Here is a 26,095-nt window from a genome sequence, read left to right as displayed (position 1 = left end):
CTGCGAACTGGTTTAATTTGGGCAAAAAATTCAAGAGACATTTTTTTTTAGAATGAAACAGGCTATCGGAAATAATTTTTTAAATGGTAAAAAAATAATAAGACAAAAAATTACGTTGGAAATAAATTTTAGGGGTTGCGTTTTCCACCCCTTACAACCATGGGGTAAACCAAATAAATTACTGGCTAAGTGTCTTTTTGGTAGTAGAAAATGTCAGGTTAATTTCAATATTGTAACTTGTTTAGTGCTTGTGAAAAAAATTGTTAAACAAATTTTATGTACCCCCTTTAAGGGGCTGTATCTTAACAAGGGATGCTCCAATGAAGTTTCTTTATATGAAAGATCCTATCTTTTTTTCGATGAGGAATCGCCCCCTTAAATGTTTTACACTTATTTAGTTACACCCTGTATTGTAAAGCATTCACACATGACACTCATACTAATAAATTGCACCCCTTGTGAAACCACCTGCGGACGCTCCTGCACCAACTATTTAGACGCATTGCGTCTTTAACGAAAACACAATTCGCCCGACAATACGCCAAGAGCGTGAATGATATTCCTTGATTTGCCTGCCACGTATTTTGATTTGATTTGCTGTTATCGATCCGAGCGGGCTTTATTGTGGAAAATTCACGGTGACGCTCGAAAAAAGTGGCAGCCAGTATGGGATATGCGCTAATATGGACTTGTTCGGCGAAGTTTAGTCTGTTTATCGATCCGCGGAGATTCGTGAGAGTTTTTCGTGAAATCGGTGTGGTTTTGTGTTTGGACGTGTACAATGTGGGACATCGAAAATGACCACGATGCAGGCACGGACAATGTAATGCGTGGTTGTATTAAGTGAGTTGTGAATTTAGTCCAAGGTCGTCGCGAAAAGTCAATCAGTAAAATTTTCTCGCATTGGAAAGCAAGTAAAGTGCGTTCATAGATTTAAGAGAATTATTAATTATGTGAAATTGACACCAGGTCATAAAATAGGCAGTGTTTGTAATTTAAAAAACTAAGATTATTTTAAAGACCACTATAGAGCTTTCGAATACAACAATACACGGTTGGTACTACACCTAAAAATCTCTAACCTCAGAGGAGTGGTTGAAGAAGTTAGACGGAATAAAAAAAAATGTTTTTGAAATTCATTAACGTGTATTTTGCAACGCTACAACATTTTCACACTCAACGGAAGTTGTATATACATTTTCCATAACCTTTCTTATATTTAAAGTGTCTTCTTCGATTTTCATATGCACACAATATCTAACAGGACCTTTACGTACCTACTATTCCCTACTTGATCCATCACTCTATGAACGCCAAAGATTTGAATAATCAAAGCTACGTTCTTGGTTCATGACTGTGTTGGCAAATATTGCATCTATTTTACCTATAAATTGATGATAGATGATAACTGAACTCAGATCGACGCAGATAATCACTCTCTTAAATCTATGAATGTACTTTACGTCTGTTGTAAAGGCATCAAGCGAATTCAAACAAATTCAATTTTTTTCTAAAAAATCTTGTCGAAGGAAGTCAAATAATATTCCTCGATAACAGATATCTAACCCCACATTTTTTTATGTCAACAGAATTTCTGATCCTGGATTCGGAGACTATTTCTTTATTTTCAAGGTCATTTGAAAAACAAATCCCCCCTCTCGAGCTTCTCAGGTTGGTAGGTATCTCCTCGGGATAGCGAGATATACGATTGGTGACCTTGGATTGACCTTGAATGCTAATTTGATGAAAATCACTAGAATCGGCTCGAAGACGATGAGATGATGATTTTCATATCCATGAGATCTGGCTTTCATCATTTTGAGGATATAAAAATAACAACGATAGACTTCTTATTCGAAAATTTGGACCTTAGCATTGATTTCACATTGAAGATAATTCAAATCCTGCTATCTCAGAATATCCTACGGTATTCATAGGCATTATCCTCAAAAGAACAAGAGCTGACCTCGATTTAATGCTTTCAAGGTCAAATCCAATGTCACCAACTTTTGTAGACTTGTATTGCCATAAAAACACTGCCAAAAATGACAAAAATTGTATTGCCATAAAAACAAGAGTTAACCTTCAAATAACCTTGAATAAGAGCTAACTTCGATAATCGGACAGCGGATTCAGATTCAGCGACCCTAAAAACGTATGGGTGTGATGATCCAGTCTATCACGCATTGATTTTTTTCTGAAGGACTGTGTTATTTACTACTAGATATTGCTGATGTGATTCAATGCTAGTTAGGAGTCTTGTTTGTGGGGTTAGACACTGTTTGCATAAAAAAATCACCTCAGTTTCGATTTTATATTATCACTTGAATTGATGGCATCTTTCTTCAAAACTCTCTCTATATAATTCCCCAGTGACGCCGTAAATTTAAGCAATGATGAGCTCACCTTGAACTAGAACACCTTGGACTAGTATTACAACGATGCACCAAAATTGCAGTTTAATGCTGCAAAGTATGACTCCATTCTGGTGACAAACGTTTTTAAAAACAGAATTTTTTTATACATTTATAAAATAAAGTGTCTAATGCGTACCATGACTACTTTTGGTTTAGTGCCACTTTTAGCAGAAGAACATGCAGGTAATACAAAGTTTAGTGTACATACGAGGACTGATCGAAAAGTAAGGAGGATTTTCAAATTGCGCTTGTTGCATCTTGTCTATCGAGTTGATTATTTTTTTGTGTATTGGTGGCACTGTTAGTGACGTACATGTCAACGACTACGACTTACTTCAGTGTTTTTGCCGATGAATTTAAATGAAAAACCAGACTTTTTCATTAAAAAAAAAAATAAATATTTTAGAAAAAAAAACGTTCTAGACAAAAGTTGTAGAACAGCAGCCACCCTATTCTCCGGACGTGACCTCCTGTGACTTTTTTATACTTCTCGAACTCAAAAGGATACTCAAAGGACAACGTTTTTCAACAATAGATGAAATTAAGGCAAAATCGCAAACCGTGCTAAAGACGATACCTAAAGAAAGATTCACCAGTGTTTCTCAAACTGAAAACAATTTAAGGATATTGTCGAAGCTTTTCTGTAAATATTTATTTCAAATTCATATTCTCGAAGCATTCAATTTGAGAATTAGATATAAATATACCACTATTACTTTTCTATGAATTCTGCCAAAATAGCAATACCTTAAAACCCGATCTGGCTCACAAAGCAGATATTATGAATATTTTCAAACTCATTAAAAAAACATTTTTTTCCAGTGAGAAACTCTCCATATGAACAATTTTATACATTGTGTGACGTTAGGATCTGCTCCGTACGAGATTTTTTTTAATTAGAGAACAATTTCCTAAATCTCGACAAATAAACCGAAACAATTGCAATTTTCAAGCGAACTATGGTACAGAAATTAAAGAAAATTTTACAGTGTGAGCGCCAAGTAGTGAATAAATCGAGGCGAAATTTTTGTTTTACGTATACACAAATAAATTGAGGTTAAACTACACAATTTATCGTACGATAAATTACCGAGTGTAAAAACATCTATAAGTCTGGTAGTCTGGCAACGCGGGCCTGGATTACTTGATTTCAAGCTTAATTTATGCGATGCCATCCGGTAACCAACCTACCACCTACAGGGCAGACAAAGATTATACTTTTATCGGTTATTGCGTTTTTCTCGCTGAGGCGATTGAAGAATCAAGTAGGTGCAATGTCATATGTCCCTTCTGCCAAAAACAAAACAGCATAACATTTTTTTAACATTTTTAACTTAACCTCACTTTCGGGCAAAGGAATCAAGGGCTATAAAGCTCGATAATTGGTTGAAGTAAGTGTAGAGCGCTACAGTCGAAGTTCTGCGAACGACGCGTTAACTCGTACTAGCTCTATCTCTCTCGCACTCTTCTCTGCGATTTCCGTTTGTATTGGCAGAATGGCGAATCCAGTTTATAAAGTCCATGTTATTAACAACTATCCATCACGATGGACGTTGAGAACCAAGACTGCATGACTTTTTAAAATATCTCTTCATTAAAAAAAAACTGCTCCTGTTGGACAAAATATCGTATATGCTACATGTGAGTAAAACGCTATTAGCTTTGTTCCCAGAGTAGTCCGAAACAATTTCCAGCACTCACTTATAACGGCTTATTTCACACTCTTGTATAATGTACTATTTTAGCTTATGATATATTACTAACCTTTTTTACAGTTTTAAACATAACATATTTAGGTATCCGAGATTTTTTTTTTGAACTACCGCCTGTTTTATTGCGAAGCGAAATCAGAAATTCGAACGCTCTTGGCAAATCCTTTATTTCTAATATGCTGTGTTTTCTACTTGACACAAACATCTAAACATTTTTAACACACCACTAAAATAACAGAGGATTAACAGCATTATTAACGTATTGTTGTGTAAATAGGTGAAACTAACCTGTCTCGACATACTAAAAATTGATTGTGAACGGGCGAAAATCTAGAGCGCTGGCAAAGTATACAGGGTGATTCAATTGAGACAAAATATTTTCCACTCATTATTATATCACCCTGTATACGTATTTATTGTATATACCATGTACCTATTCATTTATTGTGCAATATTTTTTTATTAATAACAGCTTTATGAAAACGGCTTTTTTGTTGTAGAAAATAGTCTTTTTCGTTTTATTCGTTCGAAAGGTTGTTAAAAACTTTCACAAATTAGATCGTTGCCTGTTTGCTCAGCACTGTGGTCGATACAGGATACTCCCATATTAGGAGTAATTCTTGAGTTATTAAAGTAAGACGGCATGGCGCCCAACGTGGGGCGCGACCTGTACTGATCAACAGTTTCTAGATTTACTACAATTTGAGCTATAAAATGCTGTTTTCAATGTGACGCTCAGGCAAATACTCCAAATTATGGCCTTTAAAATTCGTTGAACAGCTGATTTATCCAAATTCAATTCCCGGCTGGCCTGCCGTATAGAATTTCGTGGATTTTGTTCGAAATACTGTAACAGTCTAGCTGTATTAACATTGTGTCTTACCCTTCGGTCAATTATTTGATTTTTCCGAACAGAAAATGCATCTTCATTTCGTCGCAAGGTCGCCTCCAATCTTGTAAAGGTTCCTTGATCAGGAATTAGGCGCTCTGGATACCTTTCTCGACGTACTGGAGCTGGTAAAGCATTAAAAAACTGGATGCCCAGATATAATGTGCCATTACGTGTTTTACTTAAGCGATGAAAGTTTAAGTTTATGTCATTTTTGTTTCTAGTATTATGAAGGTGGATTTGGCTACGGACAGTAAACGACTCTTCATTTTCTTTTACGTACAAAAGGCACTGGAGTATGTAAGTACATGGTAATGTTAAAATACCAAGTTTCTTAAACTGTGCTCTGCAGTCATCTCTGAATTTTAAACCCGAGATTATGCGAATGGCTTTTCTTTGAGTAGCAAAAACGGTATCAGCTGAAGGTGAATGACCCCAAATCAGGATTGCATAGGATATTTGGGAGTGAATAAGGCTATGATAAGCAGTAATTAACGTTTTTTGAGATACTTTGCTAATCAAGTTGCGGATTAAATAAATACCCTTGGAGATCTTATTGCAGAGGTAGTGGGCGTGCCTGTCCCATTGCAATTTCGGATCCAAATATATTCCCAGAAATTTTACTGCATCAGGATTGTTTACATCGTCTATTTCACGCAGGCTGAACATCAATTTTTCGGTCTTAGATGCGTTTAGGCATAAGTTATTTGAAGTGTACCAATGTAATGCGTCATTCTTGATTATTGGAATGTCCACCGTCAGATCATCCAAAACATTATTGGCTATGGATAAGTTAGTGTCATCAGCGAAAAGAATCGCGAACACGTCGTTTCTCACAGAAATTGGGAAATCATTTATATACAGTAGGAATAGTAGTGGTCCCAGAACAGAACCTTGGGATTGAAAATGTTTCAAATTTTATTTAAATTTTTTGTATCCTCATAGTAGGCCCATACTGTCGAGTTTGAGATACCCCGTACGTCACTGGAAAATTAGTCGATTGGATTTAGACAAGAACTCATAACCACCCAGAACTAAGAACCTGAAAAGATAGAGTTAAAAACTGAAACGGAAAATGTTTTCTTTTTCCTGAGTGTGAATTTTCCATCCCCAAGACGAGTGTGTTGTGAGTTTTGTGCACACCATTCCTTGTAAATACTACTTGAAAAATACAACTTGATCTGTCACCAACGCATCTGCTATAAACCAGAGATTCTCATTAACGTTTCTTGCTTTTTTAACGTGGCACCGTCTCCAAAACATCCTATATACGCCGGTCACCGTTGCATATACATGTTTCTGCGACTAGCACAAATCCATTCGTCACTAGACAAAAATCTAGCTAGTTATGTTTACTGAAAACTCGCCGGGACATATTTTGGGACCGAAATTTGGCAGCCAAACTGACAAATCATCTGCATTAGCAAACGTTTAGAGATTTTGACAGTAAGTACTTTTCAATGGCAAATTGAGAAATATTTAGGCGAAATAGACGCAGCTTATATCCCGGGAAATATTTTAATTGTGGTCTCTTCAAAGAAAAGCAATTTCCAAAGCGGAATATATAGGTGTTTAGCTGAAAATCGTATTTCTAATTTACAGCTTGCTTCGATGTTTAGTGGTCAAGTGTATTTCCTTGTACATTTTTCAGAGAAATGTGAAATAAAATTTGTGGTATATGTTGTTTTGCACACTAGAACCGAGTGAATAAAAAAATTGGACGATTTTGACATTTAAGAGTCATTAAATTATCTTCAAGGCGGGGAATATTATTAGTTTTGTAGCTGATGTTCCACAAGGACTTGTTCCAGGGCCATCTGTATGAATTTCGACCGTAAATGTACGGATCCTGAACACATTGAGCTTTATAGTAGTAAAAAACTAAAACTAAAACTAATTTTAATTGTTTAGCCACTAGAAAGCTCCTCTGTACTAATTTGCTCATAATTTTGTCAGCTGCCATGCTATAGCTCTATTTTTTTAAATCTAATCTAATTACATCGTTCAGAAATAATTTATTTGATAACGGAAACAACGTTATTTGGAAAAATCATTTTCTTTGTCAAATTATACTCTAATTTATAATTCCGTTATGAATTTTGTCGTCAATGTGAGACCAGCCTTACAAATTTGTCCCTCGAATTATGCTATCAAGCCAACAAAGAGCATTTTCCATTTAAAACCACACCTAGGCCGTTATTATCGTTATCAGTTCTTGCAAATTACAATTTTGTTGATTAAAGCGCCAATTATTAAACTGACGACACGCATTTCACTGGAAAATCTATAAACAAAGAGCCTCACATGACGCAAAAGCGACTTTTCAGGTGAGATAAAAATGTTTTTCTTATCTGTGCATTTTAATCGATATGAAAACATATTTCCACATGAAAATCGTAACGTGGCACGTTATATATGTTTTTATTAAACGTGAAAATATCCACACAATGCATCTGTTTTACGTATTTCATTGGTCTGTAGTGGTTTTGTTCGTTTACGTTATATAGGGTGTGCTAAGCTTCATTTACACATCGAATTTATTAAGTTCAGAGTGAAGAATGCGACATTTATACTGTAAACGGTTAAAAACTATGCAAATAAAAGTCAAACGTAACATTTTGAATATTTTACTTGTGCTAAATCATTATACAGTGTGTTCCAAAATTTTTACTGTTTACTATTTTTATTTACGATTTACGGGATTTTAAATAAATAAATAAATAAATAATAACTGTAAAAAGGGAAAAACGTTTTACAAACGAATTATTTACTTGTGACAGTTTCCCAAAACATTAATAGTTGTTCAAGAATAAATCATATTGTTAGAAAATTTATATAATTAAAGAGATTGAAGATGCGAAACGAGCTGTAAGTTCCTAACATGTTCAATCTTTACTAGATGTTACGTTTTTCTTCGTTGTTATGGTGACAGTTAAAGTCGCTAAAGTTTGTATTATTTACTGCGACTTGCGTTTAATTTTGAACAAAAGATGGATTCGAGCGATTCTGCAGGGAAGATCAGAAATAGTGAAGGAAACAAGAAGAAGATTTACTGCAATTCAATTAAAGTAAATGTGTACACATAGACATTGATATGTTTAAAGATTTTTTATATTTGTTGATTTTTTTTCACTAAAAAATTGTATCCCTTTTTTGGTATTTTTTTACTTATTTTTTACATTATAGCAACTAAGATGGTGCGTGTAACTTTCTGCAAATCACCCTAATAATTAAATAAAATGTTATTATACCTAATGGAAAAACAAATTTCCACCTGACAGCGCCGTATTTCACAGAAGTAGAAGAATTTCAAGCAGAACCAGTAATGGCTCTTTTGCATGCAGAAATGTATACCAATTTTTTTGTGATTATTATTCCGCAGTCATCAGAACATGCAGACGAAATTATTTAAGCTTACATTTGATTTAGAATAATGCTTAGAACTAGTAATTTATATACTACAGCTTATACAAAGACATATTTATACAGGGTGCACCAAAAATAATATAATTTTATTTAACCAGAATTGCCTCCATAAAGCTTGTAAATTTACATGAAATAAAAGTGTTTTTTAATTGATTTTGACGACCTCTAGTGGAGCATCCCATCAAACAGATTTGTATGAATTTTACCCCTAGGTGTAAGATCAGCCTTAGATGCTATTTAACAGCTAGTCAACAATTTTGAAATATAGTTGGTTAACCTTAAAAGTTCAATTTTATATTTTTATGGTCCCCTTTCCATCGCCGCACATGTGTATGAATATTGTCCACTGTAGAGACACCAGATTGAAACTAAATTTTCACTAAGAATGTTGAAATTATTTACTTTCTTCGGGTTTCTGCAGTCCAAATTTTGGGCTGGGCGGGAAGTTTTGTATGAATTTTGTCCCTAAATGTGAAACTAGCTTTAGAAATACGAATTATACCAATAAAACTGTATTAGAAAGTAATACCCACATAAATAAATGGTTTTGAAATTCACAATTCCGATAGAGTGGGTTAATTTTTAATATTTGATAGCGAATATCAAATAATGAAGATATTTCAATATTTCAACCGTTCTTAAAGTAATTGATTTACTAAGATCTTCATAATTCCAGTCTTCGATTTTTTCGTATTTCTCGTACCCCTAACAAAGTATGAATTTCGTTCATAGATGTGAAACCAGCTTTAGAAAAATGCCAAATGAATTAGTCTATCTTGACTAAAAAAGGTAATTTCTTTCTTAGATGTGACGTCGGATCTTGTGGCATAAGATTATTTCAAAACAATGCAACACTGTATTAAAAAGTTGATGTCAATACCATAATCAACGGCCAATCTAAGTAAAAGAATATATGATAGGCAGAATGTCAAATTTTCTATGAAAATTTCCAATTTAATCGTATATGTCAATCACATACATCATTTATTGTATGAATTTTGCCCCTAAATGTAAGACCAGCTTTAGACGCGCCAATTATTTTATTGAAATTTTAGGTGGTATAACGTCATTTACGAATTTTGTATGACCATAGAATACATTTTCCAACTGCTTCACCTTCCCTAAAAACAGTAAATCGTATCTAAAAATACACTCAAATCGTTATAACTGATATAATTTATTGCAAATTGCAATTGATCTCTTAACAATACTGAGAAAAATTGCTTGCAGGGAAATATTTCAAACAATTTTTAGAAAACGGATGTTGAAATAATTGATTTAGTTTTGATTTTCAGGATTACAATCTACAGTTTCATCTTGTCCATCATAAACGTAGTGATTTATATGAATTCGGTTCTGTAATGTGAGACCAGCTTTAGACACATCAATCATTTCAATTAAATTTTATTACAAAGGTTTTGAAATGCAGAAAATTGATGTAAAGGGCTAAGTTTTAATAAAATTTTGTCTTATACCGCAGAGATATAGTATGTGTATGAATTTTGTCCCAAAATATAAAACCAGCTTTAGAGAAAGTAGATTATATTTAAACTTACTTTACTCAAATTTCATCTTAATGTTACACGCTTAAAGCTGTTATGAATTTATGAAGGATGTAATACTAGCTTTAAAACACCAATTGTTCCAATACAACTGTATTAAAAAGTGATACTGACATAAATATAATACACTTAAAGTGGTATTTATTATATTTACTTGAGATTTTTAACATTTCAGTCTTCAGTTTATTCTTGTCTGCCGAATAAGCAAACACTTGTATGAATTTCGTCCTAGATGTGAAACTAGCTTTAGAATTTTTCAATCAAACCACTAGTCTTGTCTGTGTGCCGAACAAATTAAATGTCGTTTGAATTTTGTCCCCGGGTGTAAGACTAGCTTTAGAAGCACTGATACAGCTTTCACTTCAGCCTTTTTCTTTCGTTCCAGATCGCTCTTTCCTGGTAGCCAACAGCCGCGAGGGACAATGCCACGTCATCTACTGCTCCGACGGCTTCTGCCGGCTGACCGGCTATTCCAGAGCGGATGTGATGCAACGACCTGCCTCCTGCGAGTTCCTATGTGGACCGCTCACGTCACAGCAGGCCGTGGCCAGCCTGAGGGAGGCGCTGCAGGACGGCGTCGAAAAACACGCCGAGATACTCTACTATCGCAAAGACGGTAAGTCTCCGAAGTTTCCTATCAAGTGTATGGTCACTTTATTGAGCCCCAAGAATATCGAAATTTTAGTGCTTCATTTTAAATTAGTGCTTGTTTAGTTTCAATTTGAATTTCTTTCATTTTAAGTCCAGCTCCCAAAATGTTCAAAATCGAAACAAAATTTATGTCATTCGTTGGTGCTTCGTTGGTGCTTCGTTGGTGCTTCATAGTGCTTCGATTGTTTGCGTTAATACTTGCTCAGCTTTCGAGTGATTTATTTCAGTCAACCTCCAAAATATTTCGGATGTTAATTGAGTTTGTTGTCATTAATTAGTGCTTCAATAGTGTTTCTTAGTGCTTCAATCATTTACGTTAGTGCATTTTTAGTACCAGTAACATTTAATATCATTTTACGTCATGATTAACCCCAAATGTAAAAAAATGTCAGCAGTCAGTGCTTCATTAGTGCCTTTTAGTGCTTCGATCTTATTTGCTTGTGCTTTCTTATCTTTCTTGTTTAAATTATTTAATTATATAAATGTCATCCTCCAAAATGTCTCATATCTAAAGGAATTGAAAGTCATTATTAGTGCTTCATAAGTATTTTTAGTGCTTCGATCTTTTTGCTTGTACTTTCTTAGTTTTTTGTTTTGATTATTTCCTTATTTCATCTTCTAAAGCGTTTTATATTTAAAAGAATTGAACGACATTCTTAGTGCTTCGTTAGTGCTTCTTAGTGCCCTTATTCTTCTCTTTAGTTCAAGAAATATTTGAATTTTTAAATTTCAAGGTGATCTCAAGTGTATTTTGCCACTTTAACGTCTTAATTAATGCTTTGTTAGTGTTTTTAGTGCTTCAATCATTTTCGTTGGTACATTTTTAGTTCCAGTAACATTTAATTTCCTTTTATGAGGTTAACCCCCAAAGTGTCCAAATGTAAACAAATTTGATGTCAGCCGTTAGTGCTTCATTAGTGCTTTTTAGTGCTTCGATCTTATTACTTGTGCTCTCTTAGTTTTCCCGTTTAGATTATTTCCTTATTTCAATGGCATCTCTTAAAATATCTCATATCTAAAGGGATTTAACGCCATTCTTAGTGCTTCGTTAGTACTTAATGTAGTTAATTTTTTAAATTTAAGGCTATCTCAAGTTTTCAGAAAAAAAAACAAGAATGGCAAGGAAGCACGAACAAAAAAAATCGATGCACTAAAGACACTAACGAAGCACTAAAGAGTGACATCAAATTTATATCGAGAACACTAGGGCTTAACTTTGACATAAAAAGAAATTAATATTGCTGGAACTAGAATTATATCGACGAAAAGAAGTACTAAGGAAAGACTAATAAATGATGTAAGGTCGACTTTTTTAGAATTTTCAAAGAGCTCTGTTTTCCAAATTGTTTACGCTCTCTTCTAACACCCTGTACAACAAGTACAAGTCAAATTTTCCACACGACCATCCTGAACAACACAGGGCACAAGGTGAGCGATTACCAACACAAAAATCCGTCGTAAAACGTCGAGTAGTTCGTAGATGCCTCTATTTATTTGTTCCCAGTAGTCAAATATACGATACCATTTTATTTTAAGGCGCATAAACAAAGCCAGTAAGCTCCTAACGAGAACTTACAATAAACATCGTAAATCCTTAATTATGTAGGAAGATAAACAAACTCATTCAAAATATCCGCCGTTAGATTTACACTAGAAAACTTAAATGGGTTACACTCAGATTATATTCATATTAATAGCATTCCGCTGTATTTTCTATTATAAAGGATTGCACGTGTTCTAGGAAAGCCCATAAATCGGGATCGGAATTAACGTGCACGTAAACGTTTGGCGTGACTTGCATACGACACATAGCCTCACTTTTAAATCCAGCTGAACATCGAGACCATAAAGTACAGTACAAATACACAGGAAACCCACTCAAAAAACTTCTTTTATTCAGTTACCTACCACTATACCAAATTTACCTCTTTGAAGAAGTTACAAAGATTCTTGAAATAATAAGCAACAATCTATCGACTCGAAACGTATTCCACGAAGCGGTAATTTGAGTTTAGGAAAGACGCTGAGTCAGGAGGGACAATATCCGGCAAATATGGTGGCTGCTCGTTGACATTCGTTGAGTTTTTGTTCAAAAATTCATTCACAATTATCGCTTTGTGTGGTGGTGCATTATTTGATCTTTTGCGACGGTTTCTCTTTATCAAAAGCCTCATGACGCCCAGATAATATTCTTTTTTGGTTGTTTCTTCATCCGGAAGGAATTCTTTGCTCACAACACCACGATAGTCAAAGGAAATAGTCAACATGACTGAGTTTTGACTGTTTATAGACCAACATAGACTTTATCTTGTAAATATTTCGAGAATCCAAAGAAATTTTTCACTCTTCTTTTGAAAGTACACGATCGCCATCTTGAATTCCAAAATATGCCTCCAGGTATTAAAATGTGTATGACATAAGGAAGATTTTGAGCTGTCAAACGTCTAATCTACTTCGATGCCAGAAATCTACGTATTCTAAAGATATCTGACCCCACAAACAAAACTCCTAACTGCTCATATTGTGGGAAACAACTTTATGAGCAGATGACTCATTTCCTTACACTCCAGCTTCAGTTCCTTTTAGGAAGAGAGCAATATGTTCCTCGAAACATCAAAAAGTCCAAACCGACAAAGTGACAAGCAGTTCTGTCTAGGGCAATTTTCTTTCATTCCCTTCATAATACCACTTGTTCTACAGTTTCCCCTAAGCATTTTCCCTTGACCAAACATGATACGATATCTCCCACACGATTTGGTTTAATCAAAATAGCAGTTCCATTAAACCAAACCACTGTTTTACTTTTACAGGGAAAATAGTTTAACAAAATGTCGATTATCTCCCGTTTCGTGGCAATATTTACAGCTAATTTTCTGCCTTGTCACAAAGTATTCGTATAAATACATGCAAATGCAATTTTACACACGAGAGAATATCGGGTGGGAAAGTGCCTCGGGCACGCAACGCACGACTTGCACCACAGAAATTCAAAAAAGTCATGTACGAGTCACCTGATCGTGTGACAGTTTCTATTTATTTATTAATATCATTATTATAATAGTATAACCCAGTCAAAGTAGCTCAAAAAATAGGAGTTGGCTTACAATAATTCGCATAAAGCTGAAAATTGGTACGAATGTTGAGAACATCATTATAAATGAAATGTGAAGAGTCCCCATCGATCCCACATCTGCAAAAAAAATTTATTCAAAGTTCGCAAATATGTTTTTTACATATTTCAGCCAAATGATAAGTTGTATCATAACAATAGGTCAGACAAAAATTGTAGACCGTGCAATTATCTAGAAAAATTGTTCTTACATTTTACTATACTGGTAATATGATTTTACTAATCTATGCAAAGGACACTTAATTATTTCTTCAAAAGAGTATGCAAATGTGCCTTATTTCGAATTTAAAACTTGTAACAAAGTCCTCCGCCGCGCTTGTCTGTCTGTCTGTTCGCGATAAACTCAAAAACTACTGCACCGATCTTCAGCTTTCAACGAAAACGCTGCCTAAACCCTTTCAGATATAACAAAATAATGTATGGTGGAATTGTGTATCTTATAAAGGTTTACAGAAAAGTCCGCGATGGCATATATCCATTTTAATACTTAAAAAAATTGGCAATTATAAAGCGGTAATTGGAAAGCCATCAAATACGGTGTTAATCCTTATCATTTTAAATACGTTAGTTGGCTTGAGCATTTCATGAAGATTATTTTTTCCCTTTACACCATGAAAATTAAATAAATACCTTAGGCCTTAGGAGATATAGCAAAATCAAAATAATGCGCAACGAAATTAATTTCGTGTCGCCGTGACTCGACCGGGCCGCGCGGGCGCCCCGTGACCCCGCGCCTCGCGTCCGAGCCGGGTTTATGTAGTGTATCAATGTATGGTGGAATTGTGTATCTTATATATGCCTACAGAAAAGTCCGCGATGGAATATGTCTATATGTTAAAGACAACATACTACCTATATCCATTTTAATACTTTCAAAAATTGACAATTATAAAGCGGTAATCTAAAAGCTATTTACACAAATACGGTATTAATCCTAATCATTTTAAATAAGTTAGAGGCTTTAAGCATTTCATGCACATTATTTTACTCTTTTACACCATATAATTTAAATGAATATCTTAGGAGTAATCGCAAAAAAATACGGATGCGAGAATAAAATTCAAGCACCTCGCTTCGCTTGATGCGATCGCCGACCTTCCCCCCGCACCGTTTTGCCTACTGTTTAGCTAATAAGCCGAACGATTACGCGCGCGTGATCCTTTAATAAACTGACTTGGAGCGAATGGAGGTGACGACTGTGTTTTCTTTCTGGGTGTTGTTGGAAAGTTATAATTGAGTTCGATATTTTAAGGTTGTTTTGTATTTGTTGTCTTTAGGTAGTCGGAACATACATAGATACTTGCAAACATACTTTTATTTCATTGAGTTTTAATAATTTGTTTGTTTTTTTCTTATTGTGAATCATTTAAAACTTCATAGTCACATTTTTGTTTCGTGTTTGTTTTCTTAAGGTAGTTAGATACCTAACTACTTACTTATTAATTAAAATTGATAGTCCTGAACATAGGTACTTTAATTTAATTCGTTTTGTTTTCACATTGTTGGTAGTTACCTATATTGTTTTAAATTTAAAGGTTTTGCATTTTTAATTTTGAGTTCGTTTGTTGTCTTTAGGTATATAGTTATATTGTGAATTATTTTAAAATTAATATTAGGGTCGCATTAGATGAAAGATGATTGATTTTTGGTTTGTTACGATTTAACTCAAAAACTACTCAACCGATTTTACCGAAAGCTACATCTCCTCGGAGCTGTACCTTGATGTCGAAGCTGCCGCGCGCCGCAGTGCGCAGGCGCTGATGGCGGTTTTGACGGTTTAAATTTTGTGTTCGGAAATGACGAAATTTATTCAAATCTCGTTTAAAAATAACACAAAAATGAAATCAATAAACGAATTACTTACCAATAGACCCGGCATTTGTCGAATTTCATTAGCTGCGACAAAAATACGCTGTTGAAGCTCTGCTGCATCGACAATAGGCGTTCGGTACACATTTAGTTTCACATACCCCCAAACAAAAAGTCCAAAGGGGTCATATCTGGACTTCGTGCTGGCTAACGACAAATCTCATTTAAATTGTACTGACATTCTCCGTACATTAACACCATATCAGCTAGTTCTTGATCAGAAAACATTTTATACGCCGGCTAAGTAATACTGCAACAAACTAAAGAGCACAAGACGTACCGACCTACCATCAGATTTGCTTGATTGTGGAAGTCACTGGGAACATCAGTCAATTAGAGACGCCTTCACGCATGTAGCAAGTGTAGCAAGCATTCTGTTTGTTCATGTGCGCAAGATGCACAATGTCGGTTTATGCTTAATTTTTATAATTAATTTTCTCGGGAATAGAAGCATTTAGACCATCAGTTCCTTAATAAAAGTTGCTCATTTTCGTGCCCTCTGTTCAAGAACGTACATATTTGACACACCCTGTATTCTTGTAAGAATGCAGGTGGTTGCCATTGCAGATGTTGATAGAATAATGTTTATTACATTGCTTTTTTGGCTGTATTAATTCAAATTTTGATTAGCTACGTTGACTTTGAACTGATTCGTCGATGTAATCTTCTGCCACTGTTGTGGATTTTCATCCACTTTGGGGTTTTAATGAAGTGATGTGACTACCAGCATCAACTAATATTGTAGCACCACTGCAACAAAAGCAGTGTCAGATAAACAAATTTTGATTCAGAATATTTAATTAAGCAGCAATTTCCTTACCATGTTTGCCGATTGGTTGAATGAAATGTCGTGAATTTACGCCAATACCAGCCCGTGAATCAGAATGTTGTGGTCATGTGAATGTGAATTACTGGTCGTATGGCTTGTAATCATTTATGAATGACCTGTAAGTAGCCAATATTAGATACTCGGAGATATTGCGGAATATTACCTATTCTTTTCTGCTGGCAGTGCAAGAACTGGCTTCCCTGTCGCTTCTATGTATAATAAAATAAAATCTGCCGCATAATTTGCGCACTCCGCATTGTCAAGGCTCAGCAAGAATTGCGGCAGACCCCAATCAAACGCGATGCGGAAGCGGTTTTGTTTGTAGTGCAAAACGAAGATGGAGATACGACCTAGATTGCATCTGATCTATGCTAATGACTGCGCCTATTATAAGTTTTTTGTACCGCTCTTTGCGATTTACATGTGTCACGACTAGCTTTCAGTCGGAGAAATTAGTGTAACCGCAGTTGCATGTTTCGCGACGAATATTTGTATCTTCAGGGTGATTTTAAAATATCCAAATTTATACGGCGGAAGCTAGATAGCCCTGTCAAAATAGACATTCAAGACTGCTAGCTGAAAATTGGTATGAACACCATTATAAATGAAATGTGAAAAATTCCCATCTGCAAAAAATGTATTCAAGGTCAAAGTTCGCAAATATGGGTTTTTTGAATTTTTCAGCCAAACGGTAAGTTTTATCACAAAAATAGGTCAGACAATTGTAGATCATGCAATTATCTATAAAAATTATACTTACACTCTTTTTCCTAAGAATCACCAATCCTGAGATAAAGCGATTCAAAAAGTTGAAAAAGTTGTGTTCTCCATAACGTGCACACATTTCCACGCCACCTGTGAGGTAGTGTACTTGGCGCGTTTTTTTTTCAACGTGGTTTCTCCGGTAGGCCTATTTCACGATCTTTTGTGGTCCTGTTTAATTAAATAATATTGTATTAAATAAAAAATGGTACTATTGGAAATGATGAAAGCGGTGTGAATTATGATTAATTAGGGAAAACTATTCGTCTGATTGATAATTATCTAATGTGTAATGTCTTCTTCTTCTTCTTCTCTTCCTTCTTCTTCTTCTTCCTTCTGGATACAAGTAAAGTGTTCTAACAGCGATGCATCAGATGTCTCCTCGCTGATATCGTAAGAATCCTCTTCTGATGGCGATTCAACATTGGAGCACGACTGGCCTTGACAACTGGTACATGGTAATGAACAAAACAATCCAACAAATTGTATTGGTTGGCTTTTGTCGCTTCATCAATTAGCAGAAAGAGCAGGATATGTTTTTAACGTATCATTTAAGACAAGTCAATAATAACACAGGTCAACATTTGATCTAGGAACAATCGTCAGAAGTGACTATGTATGGTATATAGGGGTTTTTTGGGTCGCTGATCACGAATCATATCAGGTTCAAGGTGATTTGAAGGTCAAGTCAAGAAATGACCTCCAAAAAATCTGAAAAAATTCATGCTTATGTTTTAGAGGTCACTGAACCCGAATCCAATGTTTGTTTGCCCCTACGATACACACTAGAGGTCATTGAAGGTCATTTCAAGGTCATTCATGAAGTATTTTGGATAGAAAAGTTAAAATCAGCCTGAAAAAATCTGAAAAAATTCATCTGAATGTTTTTGCGGTCACTGAACACGAATCCAAGGTTATTTAAGCTCCATCACGTCAGGTTCAAGGTATCAGCAAGGTATACCTTGTTTAAGCAGAAATGTTGGAAGAAAAGATTTTTCCACCCCAAAGTGAAATACACGGTGGGACAAAAAAGTGTTGGCAGTTTAAATTCGTCCTAATGGTCGCTTGTGGTGCCCTCTAGAAGATACAACAAAATCGTCGATAAATTCGAATTTCTCATCCCTAAGAACACCCGGATACGAAATTTCGCGGAATTATCACGCAGTAGTCGAACAATATTAAATAAAATGTTTTTTTTTCAACTTCAACACCCTGTATCTCGAAGACTAATCGTTTATGAGAAACATTGTATATGACTTATGCCCATTCATTTTCGTCGTAGAATCTAGTGGGAAAATTTGGCACATTCTTTGACGGACACCCTGTAGAATATAAAAAATACAAGGTGAAACAAATGGCGAGTTTAGGACAAATGTGTCTTTTTCTTTTGTTTAATTCAAAAGGGCTGTAATTCGTTAGGGGTGCATTTTGGTTCAAACAATGAATTTTGGCCTCTAGTTGCCACCGCATAAGTTTACCTACAAATTTTAAAATCACCCCGTATTTAACAAAACTGTAGTAAAATATTTTATCTGCTCCCACTATAGTAAATAGAGGAGAAATTAAGGAGAGGTGGATGTTGCTATGGACAACGGGAAGTAAGTGAGGTAACTTACCTCCCTAGGGAAAAAAGCGATTTCGAGTTATAAATGCATATTTTATGAGCAAATAAATAGAAATATTTGATGAACATTACATTTTATTAATTATTATGAATGAATATTTATAGTAATTGCACAGTTATTATATTTAGTAACATTTAAAAAATCTGCGACGTCCTACTAGAACCTGGAATTGAAGTGTCATTGTAAAGAATCCTGTCGGCTATTTCATTCACAAACTGTCAGCAACATAACTTTCTGCAATTGTGGCTGATTTCCACCAACCATGTTTCTTGATTGCTAATACATCAACTCCTGTATTAGCCAGTAACGTTGCCGATGTTCTTCGGAATGAATTGCCTGTATATGTTTCAGGATGTCCTAGATTCAAAAACTGCGCAATCTTATTAAGAATCATAGAAAGAGTATTCTTGCCGACTGGTTGGTTGTAACATCTATCTGCTTGATAGCGTATAAAAAAAGCGTGTAATTTCAGTTTCAATTTACAATCTAATCTTGATATATCTCTTGAGAATTTCTAGGTGAGAAACAGAACCTAGACGAGAAGTAATTGTAAACGTACGTGTGGTGATGTAAATGGTAAAATGAAAAATTGTTACTTATATAAATTACTGTAAAATTACCGTAATATTACGCACCGCGAGATAACGGATGTAATTTATGTAATTTATGTAATTTTTGTAACTTACGTAAATTACGTAATTTATTGTAATTAATGTTAATTTACACTTAATTTTAAATATCGCGCCAATTTCAATTTTGACATTTAAGATTTTATAACCTTTTTTTTAGCAATATTAGCATTCATTCTGAAGAGTATGGTGATAGTGAGGATGAGGACCAGGATTATACAAGCTCTAATAGCTGTTTTACATTGACAATTTGAAGTTCTTCATGAATTAATTCACGAATTTATTGGTAAACATTGTGGTTTTAAACTGCTACAGACTTTGTCAAGTTTTTTGACGCATAAATCAGTTCTACCAACAAATCAAAGAAGCAAATAAACTTCAAAAATGTCACCTTTCCACTCATAATTGTAGTGACACAACAGCGGTACCGTTTTGACACATATCATATAAACATTAGTTTTTGTAAGTAACAAATCAGTAAAAATAATGCAAAACTAGTACGACGCCACACAATTATTTACATATTCCAAAACATAACCTCTTTACTGATCTGTGACAGGAAATCTGTTGGATTGGTACTTCTAAACTTCACGAAGAAATTGACGAAAATTGGAGCATGTTCTAATTCGTCAAGAATTTGATGAATAAATTCATGAAGTTATTTGACAGTAGACAAGAAATTCGACAAGTGTAATGCACCAAGCATTACACTTGTCCAATTTCTTGATGAAGCGACTTCATAAATTAATTCATCAATAAATTGTCAATGTAAAACAGCTATAAGAATAAGGTATTACCTGAAAGAAATGAATGATTTGAGGCAAAATGTAAAGAAAAAAGGCGTGTTATTGTTATACAAAATATTTCACTTGAAAAGATTAGTTTTTCGTTGTTGCATTTTTCGTTCATAATTTTGACTAAAATTTAGGTTGACCATGCAAAGATCGAACTGACAGAAGTAGATAGAACGAAAAAGGTAGAAAAGAAAACAGAAATAAACGACGAAGAATTAAAAACTGTTAATTGTAATACATTCTACCAAAAAAGGCCTATGTCCCAGAAAAACAAATGCTTAAAGAAACGAAAGCTGTTTTAAATAGAAACCTAAATATTTGTATTTAGATTTGATTTATTTTATTTTTACTGCTGCACTTATATGAATGTTACCTACTTATATGAATACAAATTTTAATTTTTTGCATAAAAATCGACAAATATTATTTTTTAATCATTGAATTGCATGGCATGACTAGTTTTATAGTAGTTTAATACTGAGAAGCTAAACAGGCTGAGTACACTTTAAAATGAAGGAAAATTACATTTTCATAAATTAATTTAACATCACTACGTACGTGACATACCATTTTTAGAATCTGAAATTGTAACTAAAATAATGTCATTGAATTTTTTGAAATTGACGTTGTCCAAAGTAAGTTTGCATAACTCATCAGAACGGCATGCTCCTGCAATGCCCAAGACCGTCACTACCTTCATTAGCAAATATGTAAGTATAATTTACCAGTCTCGTACTCTATTACCAGCCCTCGCTCCGCTCGGGCGCAAAATCGTCCTCGACTTGTAAATAATACTTACCTTCCTTATGGTGTAGACAACTATTAAACATAATTATTGATAATATGTGACCCGAACTGTAGCTACTCGTATTTTCTACCCATTGTGCAAACTTTCTTTTTTTTCCTTCCTTTTTGTACAACTCTCTCCGCTCTTCCAGATCGGACAACGTGGCCCATAACATAAAATGTAACAACCATCGAGCGTCCTATTTATACCCGCACTCGTGGTTTCGCACGTTGCAGCAGAGATAGCGGGACGCTGTGACGCGTCCTGTGACGTCACGGGGTGGGAACGGTGCCAACGGCACTATTTCGGGGTCGCGCGACGTTGCCAACTCGGCCAGGCCGAGGGAATCTCCGATCAGGTGACGCCGGAGGACCCCGACTAAGTGTTATCTTGTTTTTGTGTACCGGGTGGTCCCGCGAAGGGAGTTCCTTTGTTTTTCAGATAAATTCGCGTACAGTAACTTGATTAGTGTTTATTAGTAACTACAATTGAAGCTGTCCTTTAAATATTGTAAATTTTGTGGCTTAAACAATGGATTTCGAAGAAAATACGGGAAATGAATAGTTATTTACATCATAAAGGAGGTAAGTATTATTCACCAGTCGAGGACGACTTTGCGCCCGAGCGGAGCGAGGGCTGGCAATGGAGTCCGAGACTGGTAAATTATACTTAATTGCTGCGTGTTGTATAACATTTTATCTGCTCCCACAGTGCTTCAGGGTTCATGAAATAAAGATTAGCTTTTATTTTTTGACATTTCTTAATCAGTTCATTTTGACATTATTCGAAATCTTGCAATGTCGCCTTGGTTGTTTGGATTTTGTCGTTTCTAAGGTGTTTATAAACTTCTCGTCTGGATTCTGTTTGTCACCTAGAAATTCTCAAGAAATATATCAAATTTAGATTAGAAATTGAAACTGAAATTTTACGCTTTTTTATGCACTATCAAGCAAGTAGATGTTACAACCAATCAGTCGACAAGAATACCCTTTCTATGATTCCTGATAAGATTGCACAGTTTTTGAAACTAGAACATCCTGAAACATATACAGGCCGTTCATTTCGAAGAACATCGGCAACGTTACTGGCTAATACAGGATACATCAACATGTATTAGCAATCAAGAGGCATGGTGGGTGGAAATCAGCCGCAATTGTAGAAAGGTTATGTTGCTGACAGTTTAAGTAACAAAAATGAAAAAGTCAACAGGATTCTTTACAATAACACTTCAACTTCAGGTTCTAGGAGTTGAAAGTATTTTTGACATGTAACATTGCAAAAATCAATTTTTAGTTCACTTATCAATGAATTAAAAATGACAAAAAACATATTTTCCAGCTGTTAAAATCAATCGAGTTGCCAAAGATGGAACAACCATTTTTTTTAAGTATCGAGACTAAAAATTCCTCCCGTATATTGAAAACTTGCTTTAAACATTTCCTACAACTTATTTTAATACTTCAAAGAGCAGCACTTTTCGCGGAATCGCCCTGTAAATGCGGAACTCGTGACATAAGAAATACGTGGAAGATTCGAACCACGGGTATATTTATAGAAAAATACAGAAGAGATTTATGATCTCAAAAGTGGTTAAAGACAGAAACTATGCAGGGGAGATGAGATATTAATCGCTGAACTAATTTTTCACTTGCCGGTTTAAACGTACAGGGTGAAGCCGCTAATTGCGGTTGATTTTTACGCGATAGAGCAAAATATAGAAATGTGTGTTTTACATCGTAAATACTGCATTTAAATGTTAATAATAAAATTACATAATAATTTAAAGCCGAAAATTGACTAACACTAATACTAACATACATGATTATTACACGACAAAACATGAAAGGCTCATTCCGATACTTACTTGTTTTAGTCACAGAAAAGCAACCTATAAAACACGTAGGAAACTGCAACTGTCCGACACAATATTGAATTTTTAACTACAATGTCAAAACTGTCAACAATCTAGACCAGCATGATTTAGCGCTGAAGCTTTTCCCCGGGTTGATTTCTTGCCAATTACCCAGAGCGAAATTATGTTCCACTGATGCTTTAATACTCTCTATATACTGTAATTATTGATGCCAATTGCCGCCTGTGCCGCAATTAGCTGTGAAATTACATTAACAGCTCCGAAGATAAATAAACCGAGCAGTTAAATTTACTTTCTTGCGAATTTAGTTTCATTAAATTCAAGACTGTGTACATTAGAACAACTGAGAACAATGGACTATAAATTACAGTATGTTACCGACGTTCCACAGAAGGATTATACCCAGAAAGAACTGTTTTTCTGCTACTTACTCGAAATAACTTAAATGAAGTTTTTAAAGTACGTTCATAGATTTAAGAGAATGTTTCCCAGTGTAGTGATGCCAAATGGGTATACTGTTTTGTAATATACTTTACTGATAAATTTTGCAATAGGAATTTTCTCAAACAGAAATATTTTTCTAAAAAAACTAATTTATTTGGTTACCTACTGATTTGTCTTCTAAAAAAAAACAATATAAATTATACAGGGTGATTCAGAACTTATCGAAAAAAAATTCTGGATGTACAGGGGACCCTTACAAATACAATTTTGTAAAGAAAAAAATCAAAAAATGCAGTTCGAAAATGATTTAAAAATACACTTCTGCACGGCACTGGAAACTGGTCCACTGTAAAACCTGACCTCGCACAATGTGATGACCGGCATGGCGGTGTGATAAAAACGGACAAAAACTTTCGCAAGGAAAGAAATATGTAAATAGAATTTTATCGCACCTATTTTATATCGGCAAATTCAACTGCTTTTGCCTTTATTAATTAATACAATTAATTTGTTTTTAAATANGCACAATGCGACCGGCATGGCGGTGTGATAAAAACGGACAAAAACTTTCGCAAGGAAAGAAATATGTAAATAGAATTTTATCGCACCTATTTTATATCGGCAAATTCAACTGCTTTTGCCTTTATTAATTAATACAATTAATTTGTTTTTAAATAATAAAATCATTTGACATATCCGATGTTATAACAATTGTTCAAAGTTTTATCAACGAATGTGTAAACACATTTGGGTTCGTTGTTACAGTTTCTACGAACTAACACAAATGTTGTCTTGCTTCACCATATCACAAATGCTTCACCATAAATTAAAACGATATCCATCAACTCCGAGTACACGCAAACCATTTTTGACACTAACTACCCATTTTTGACAATCACTACTAAAAACCTATTGTAAACACCACAGATAACAGGTAAATATCGCAACGAGCGACGATTGCAAAATCCGAATTCAGTATTCGGAGTCGCTGAGGCCACATGACGAATGATGCTAAAGACTACAGTTGTCCAGCTATGTAGTGGTTGAATGTACTATAACTTCAATATTTTTTTTCTCGGAAACTATAAAGATTTTACAAAATTTTTTTTACGATATTGATTCCATTTCTCATGCTTCCCAAATTTTTTTGGATAAGTTGTGAATCACCCTGTATTGTATAAATTTCCCGACTTTACTTAGTTTCATTAGTTTGTAGTATTTTCCCTAGAAGTAGGGAAAATCTTCACACTTGGCATCACTGTACGTGCGTCGAATCGCCACCAGGTCGTAAAACCACAAAACAAGCAGAAGGTCGAATGCTTTTAATATTCACTTTCAAGGATTGGCTTTAGTTGCTAAAGACATAAAAAAATATCTAACCTCACACTACTCTAAGGGCTAATAATAAATAATTATCCTAATGACAAAGACTAATTATGTAAAAAACAGTTGCTACAAAGAGGCCAGCAACCATACAGGATATAATTAGGTTAATAATTTAAACACTGGTATTAATAAAGCTACGTATAAGGAAAATGTGTAGTATGTTTAATCAAATTTGTCTATATCTAAATGCAAACAAAACGCAGTTGATTAGATTTCCTACTAGTCAGAAAGAATGTAATGATGTAACAGTAATAACTATGTGGTATTCTCGGCCCGATACCTCCAATAGTTAATTAACAATTACCGTTATAAAAAGTATGTTACTATGTAAGGAAAAAAGTGGCGCAGGTTATTTCCCTTTTCTCTTTTATTTAGCGCAAAAAGAGCGAATTCCCGAGCGGTTTTTGCCTGATCCTGGTACAATTTGTTTATTCTTTTCTGGAGAACCCGAATAATTATTATCCTGAACAAATTTTTGGCTATCAGGGGGCATTGTTTTCTCTACGGTGTAAAATTTGACGACAATACGTCCTGGGAGCTGACTTTCGCCGTTTCTTACTTGATTTTTTACCATTCATAGTAGCATTAGTTTCCTTGGCAATGCTTGACAGAGTAATTTGCATCAGATTCACGCTCATTTGCTACCAAACCCCATGACTGCTCAGTTAACTTTTTATTTGTCACTTCCGAAACAAAATCTACAGCGAAGTCGTTTGGGAAACAAATATTTCTCAGTAATAAAAAATATTTTATTACTGAGAAATATATAAATATAGGATCGTCTGTGAGTTTAACCAAGCAGACATAGGTGGGTTTGGGACTTATTGATGCTCCTTATCAATATGTCTTTAGATCGATCCAGCTGCTTTATTGTCGTTACCCACAAGAAGATGTGTATACACAGTCCATAAGTGGCTCCATCTATCGTGCTACTTTCCACCTACGCCATTCCGTGACCTGCTACAATTTTCTTTCAAGAAAACATAAGTTTGATTGTAATATGCTACATTTGTCTTGAATAATTCCTACCTTAACACTAAATTTTAAATATACGTATATATTTTAAGGAACTGGTAGGTTTGAAACAAATATGTTTGCATGAGCTGTAAGGGATATTGTAGCTAAAGTGCGAGTTAATAAATTTCAAAACTATAAAAGACTTGAATTAAATTATATATATTTACAAATAATATAAATTCCAAGAAAAATTATAGATTACAGCAAATATTTCACATAGTTTAACGACAGTATATACATTTGAATAGAATAAAATAACATTTACGGCAAATAATTCCATTTAAAGCTATCTG

The 26,095-nt window shown here is 34.6% G+C and overlaps 1 protein-coding gene across 1 annotated transcript in view; it reads left to right on the top strand.

Annotated features, from left to right (window-relative positions):
• LOC108905918 (potassium voltage-gated channel subfamily H member 6) overlaps positions 1-26,095 on the top strand; it is a 306,966-nt gene that overhangs the window by 69,216 nt on the left and 211,655 nt on the right. The window contains exon 2 of the mRNA XM_023456077.1: positions 10,392-10,622. Coding sequence (XP_023311845.1) covers positions 10,392-10,622 — 231 coding nt within the window. The remainder of the gene's footprint in view (positions 1-10,391; positions 10,623-26,095) is intronic.

The sequence above is a fragment of the Anoplophora glabripennis genome, unplaced genomic scaffold, assembly GCF_000390285.2.
Source record: "Anoplophora glabripennis isolate ALB-LARVAE unplaced genomic scaffold, Agla_2.0 scaffold255, whole genome shotgun sequence".
NCBI lineage: Eukaryota > Metazoa > Arthropoda > Insecta > Coleoptera > Cerambycidae > Anoplophora > Anoplophora glabripennis.
The sequence above is the reverse complement of the archived record's forward strand: the minus strand, read 5'-3'. Positions and strand labels throughout refer to the sequence as shown.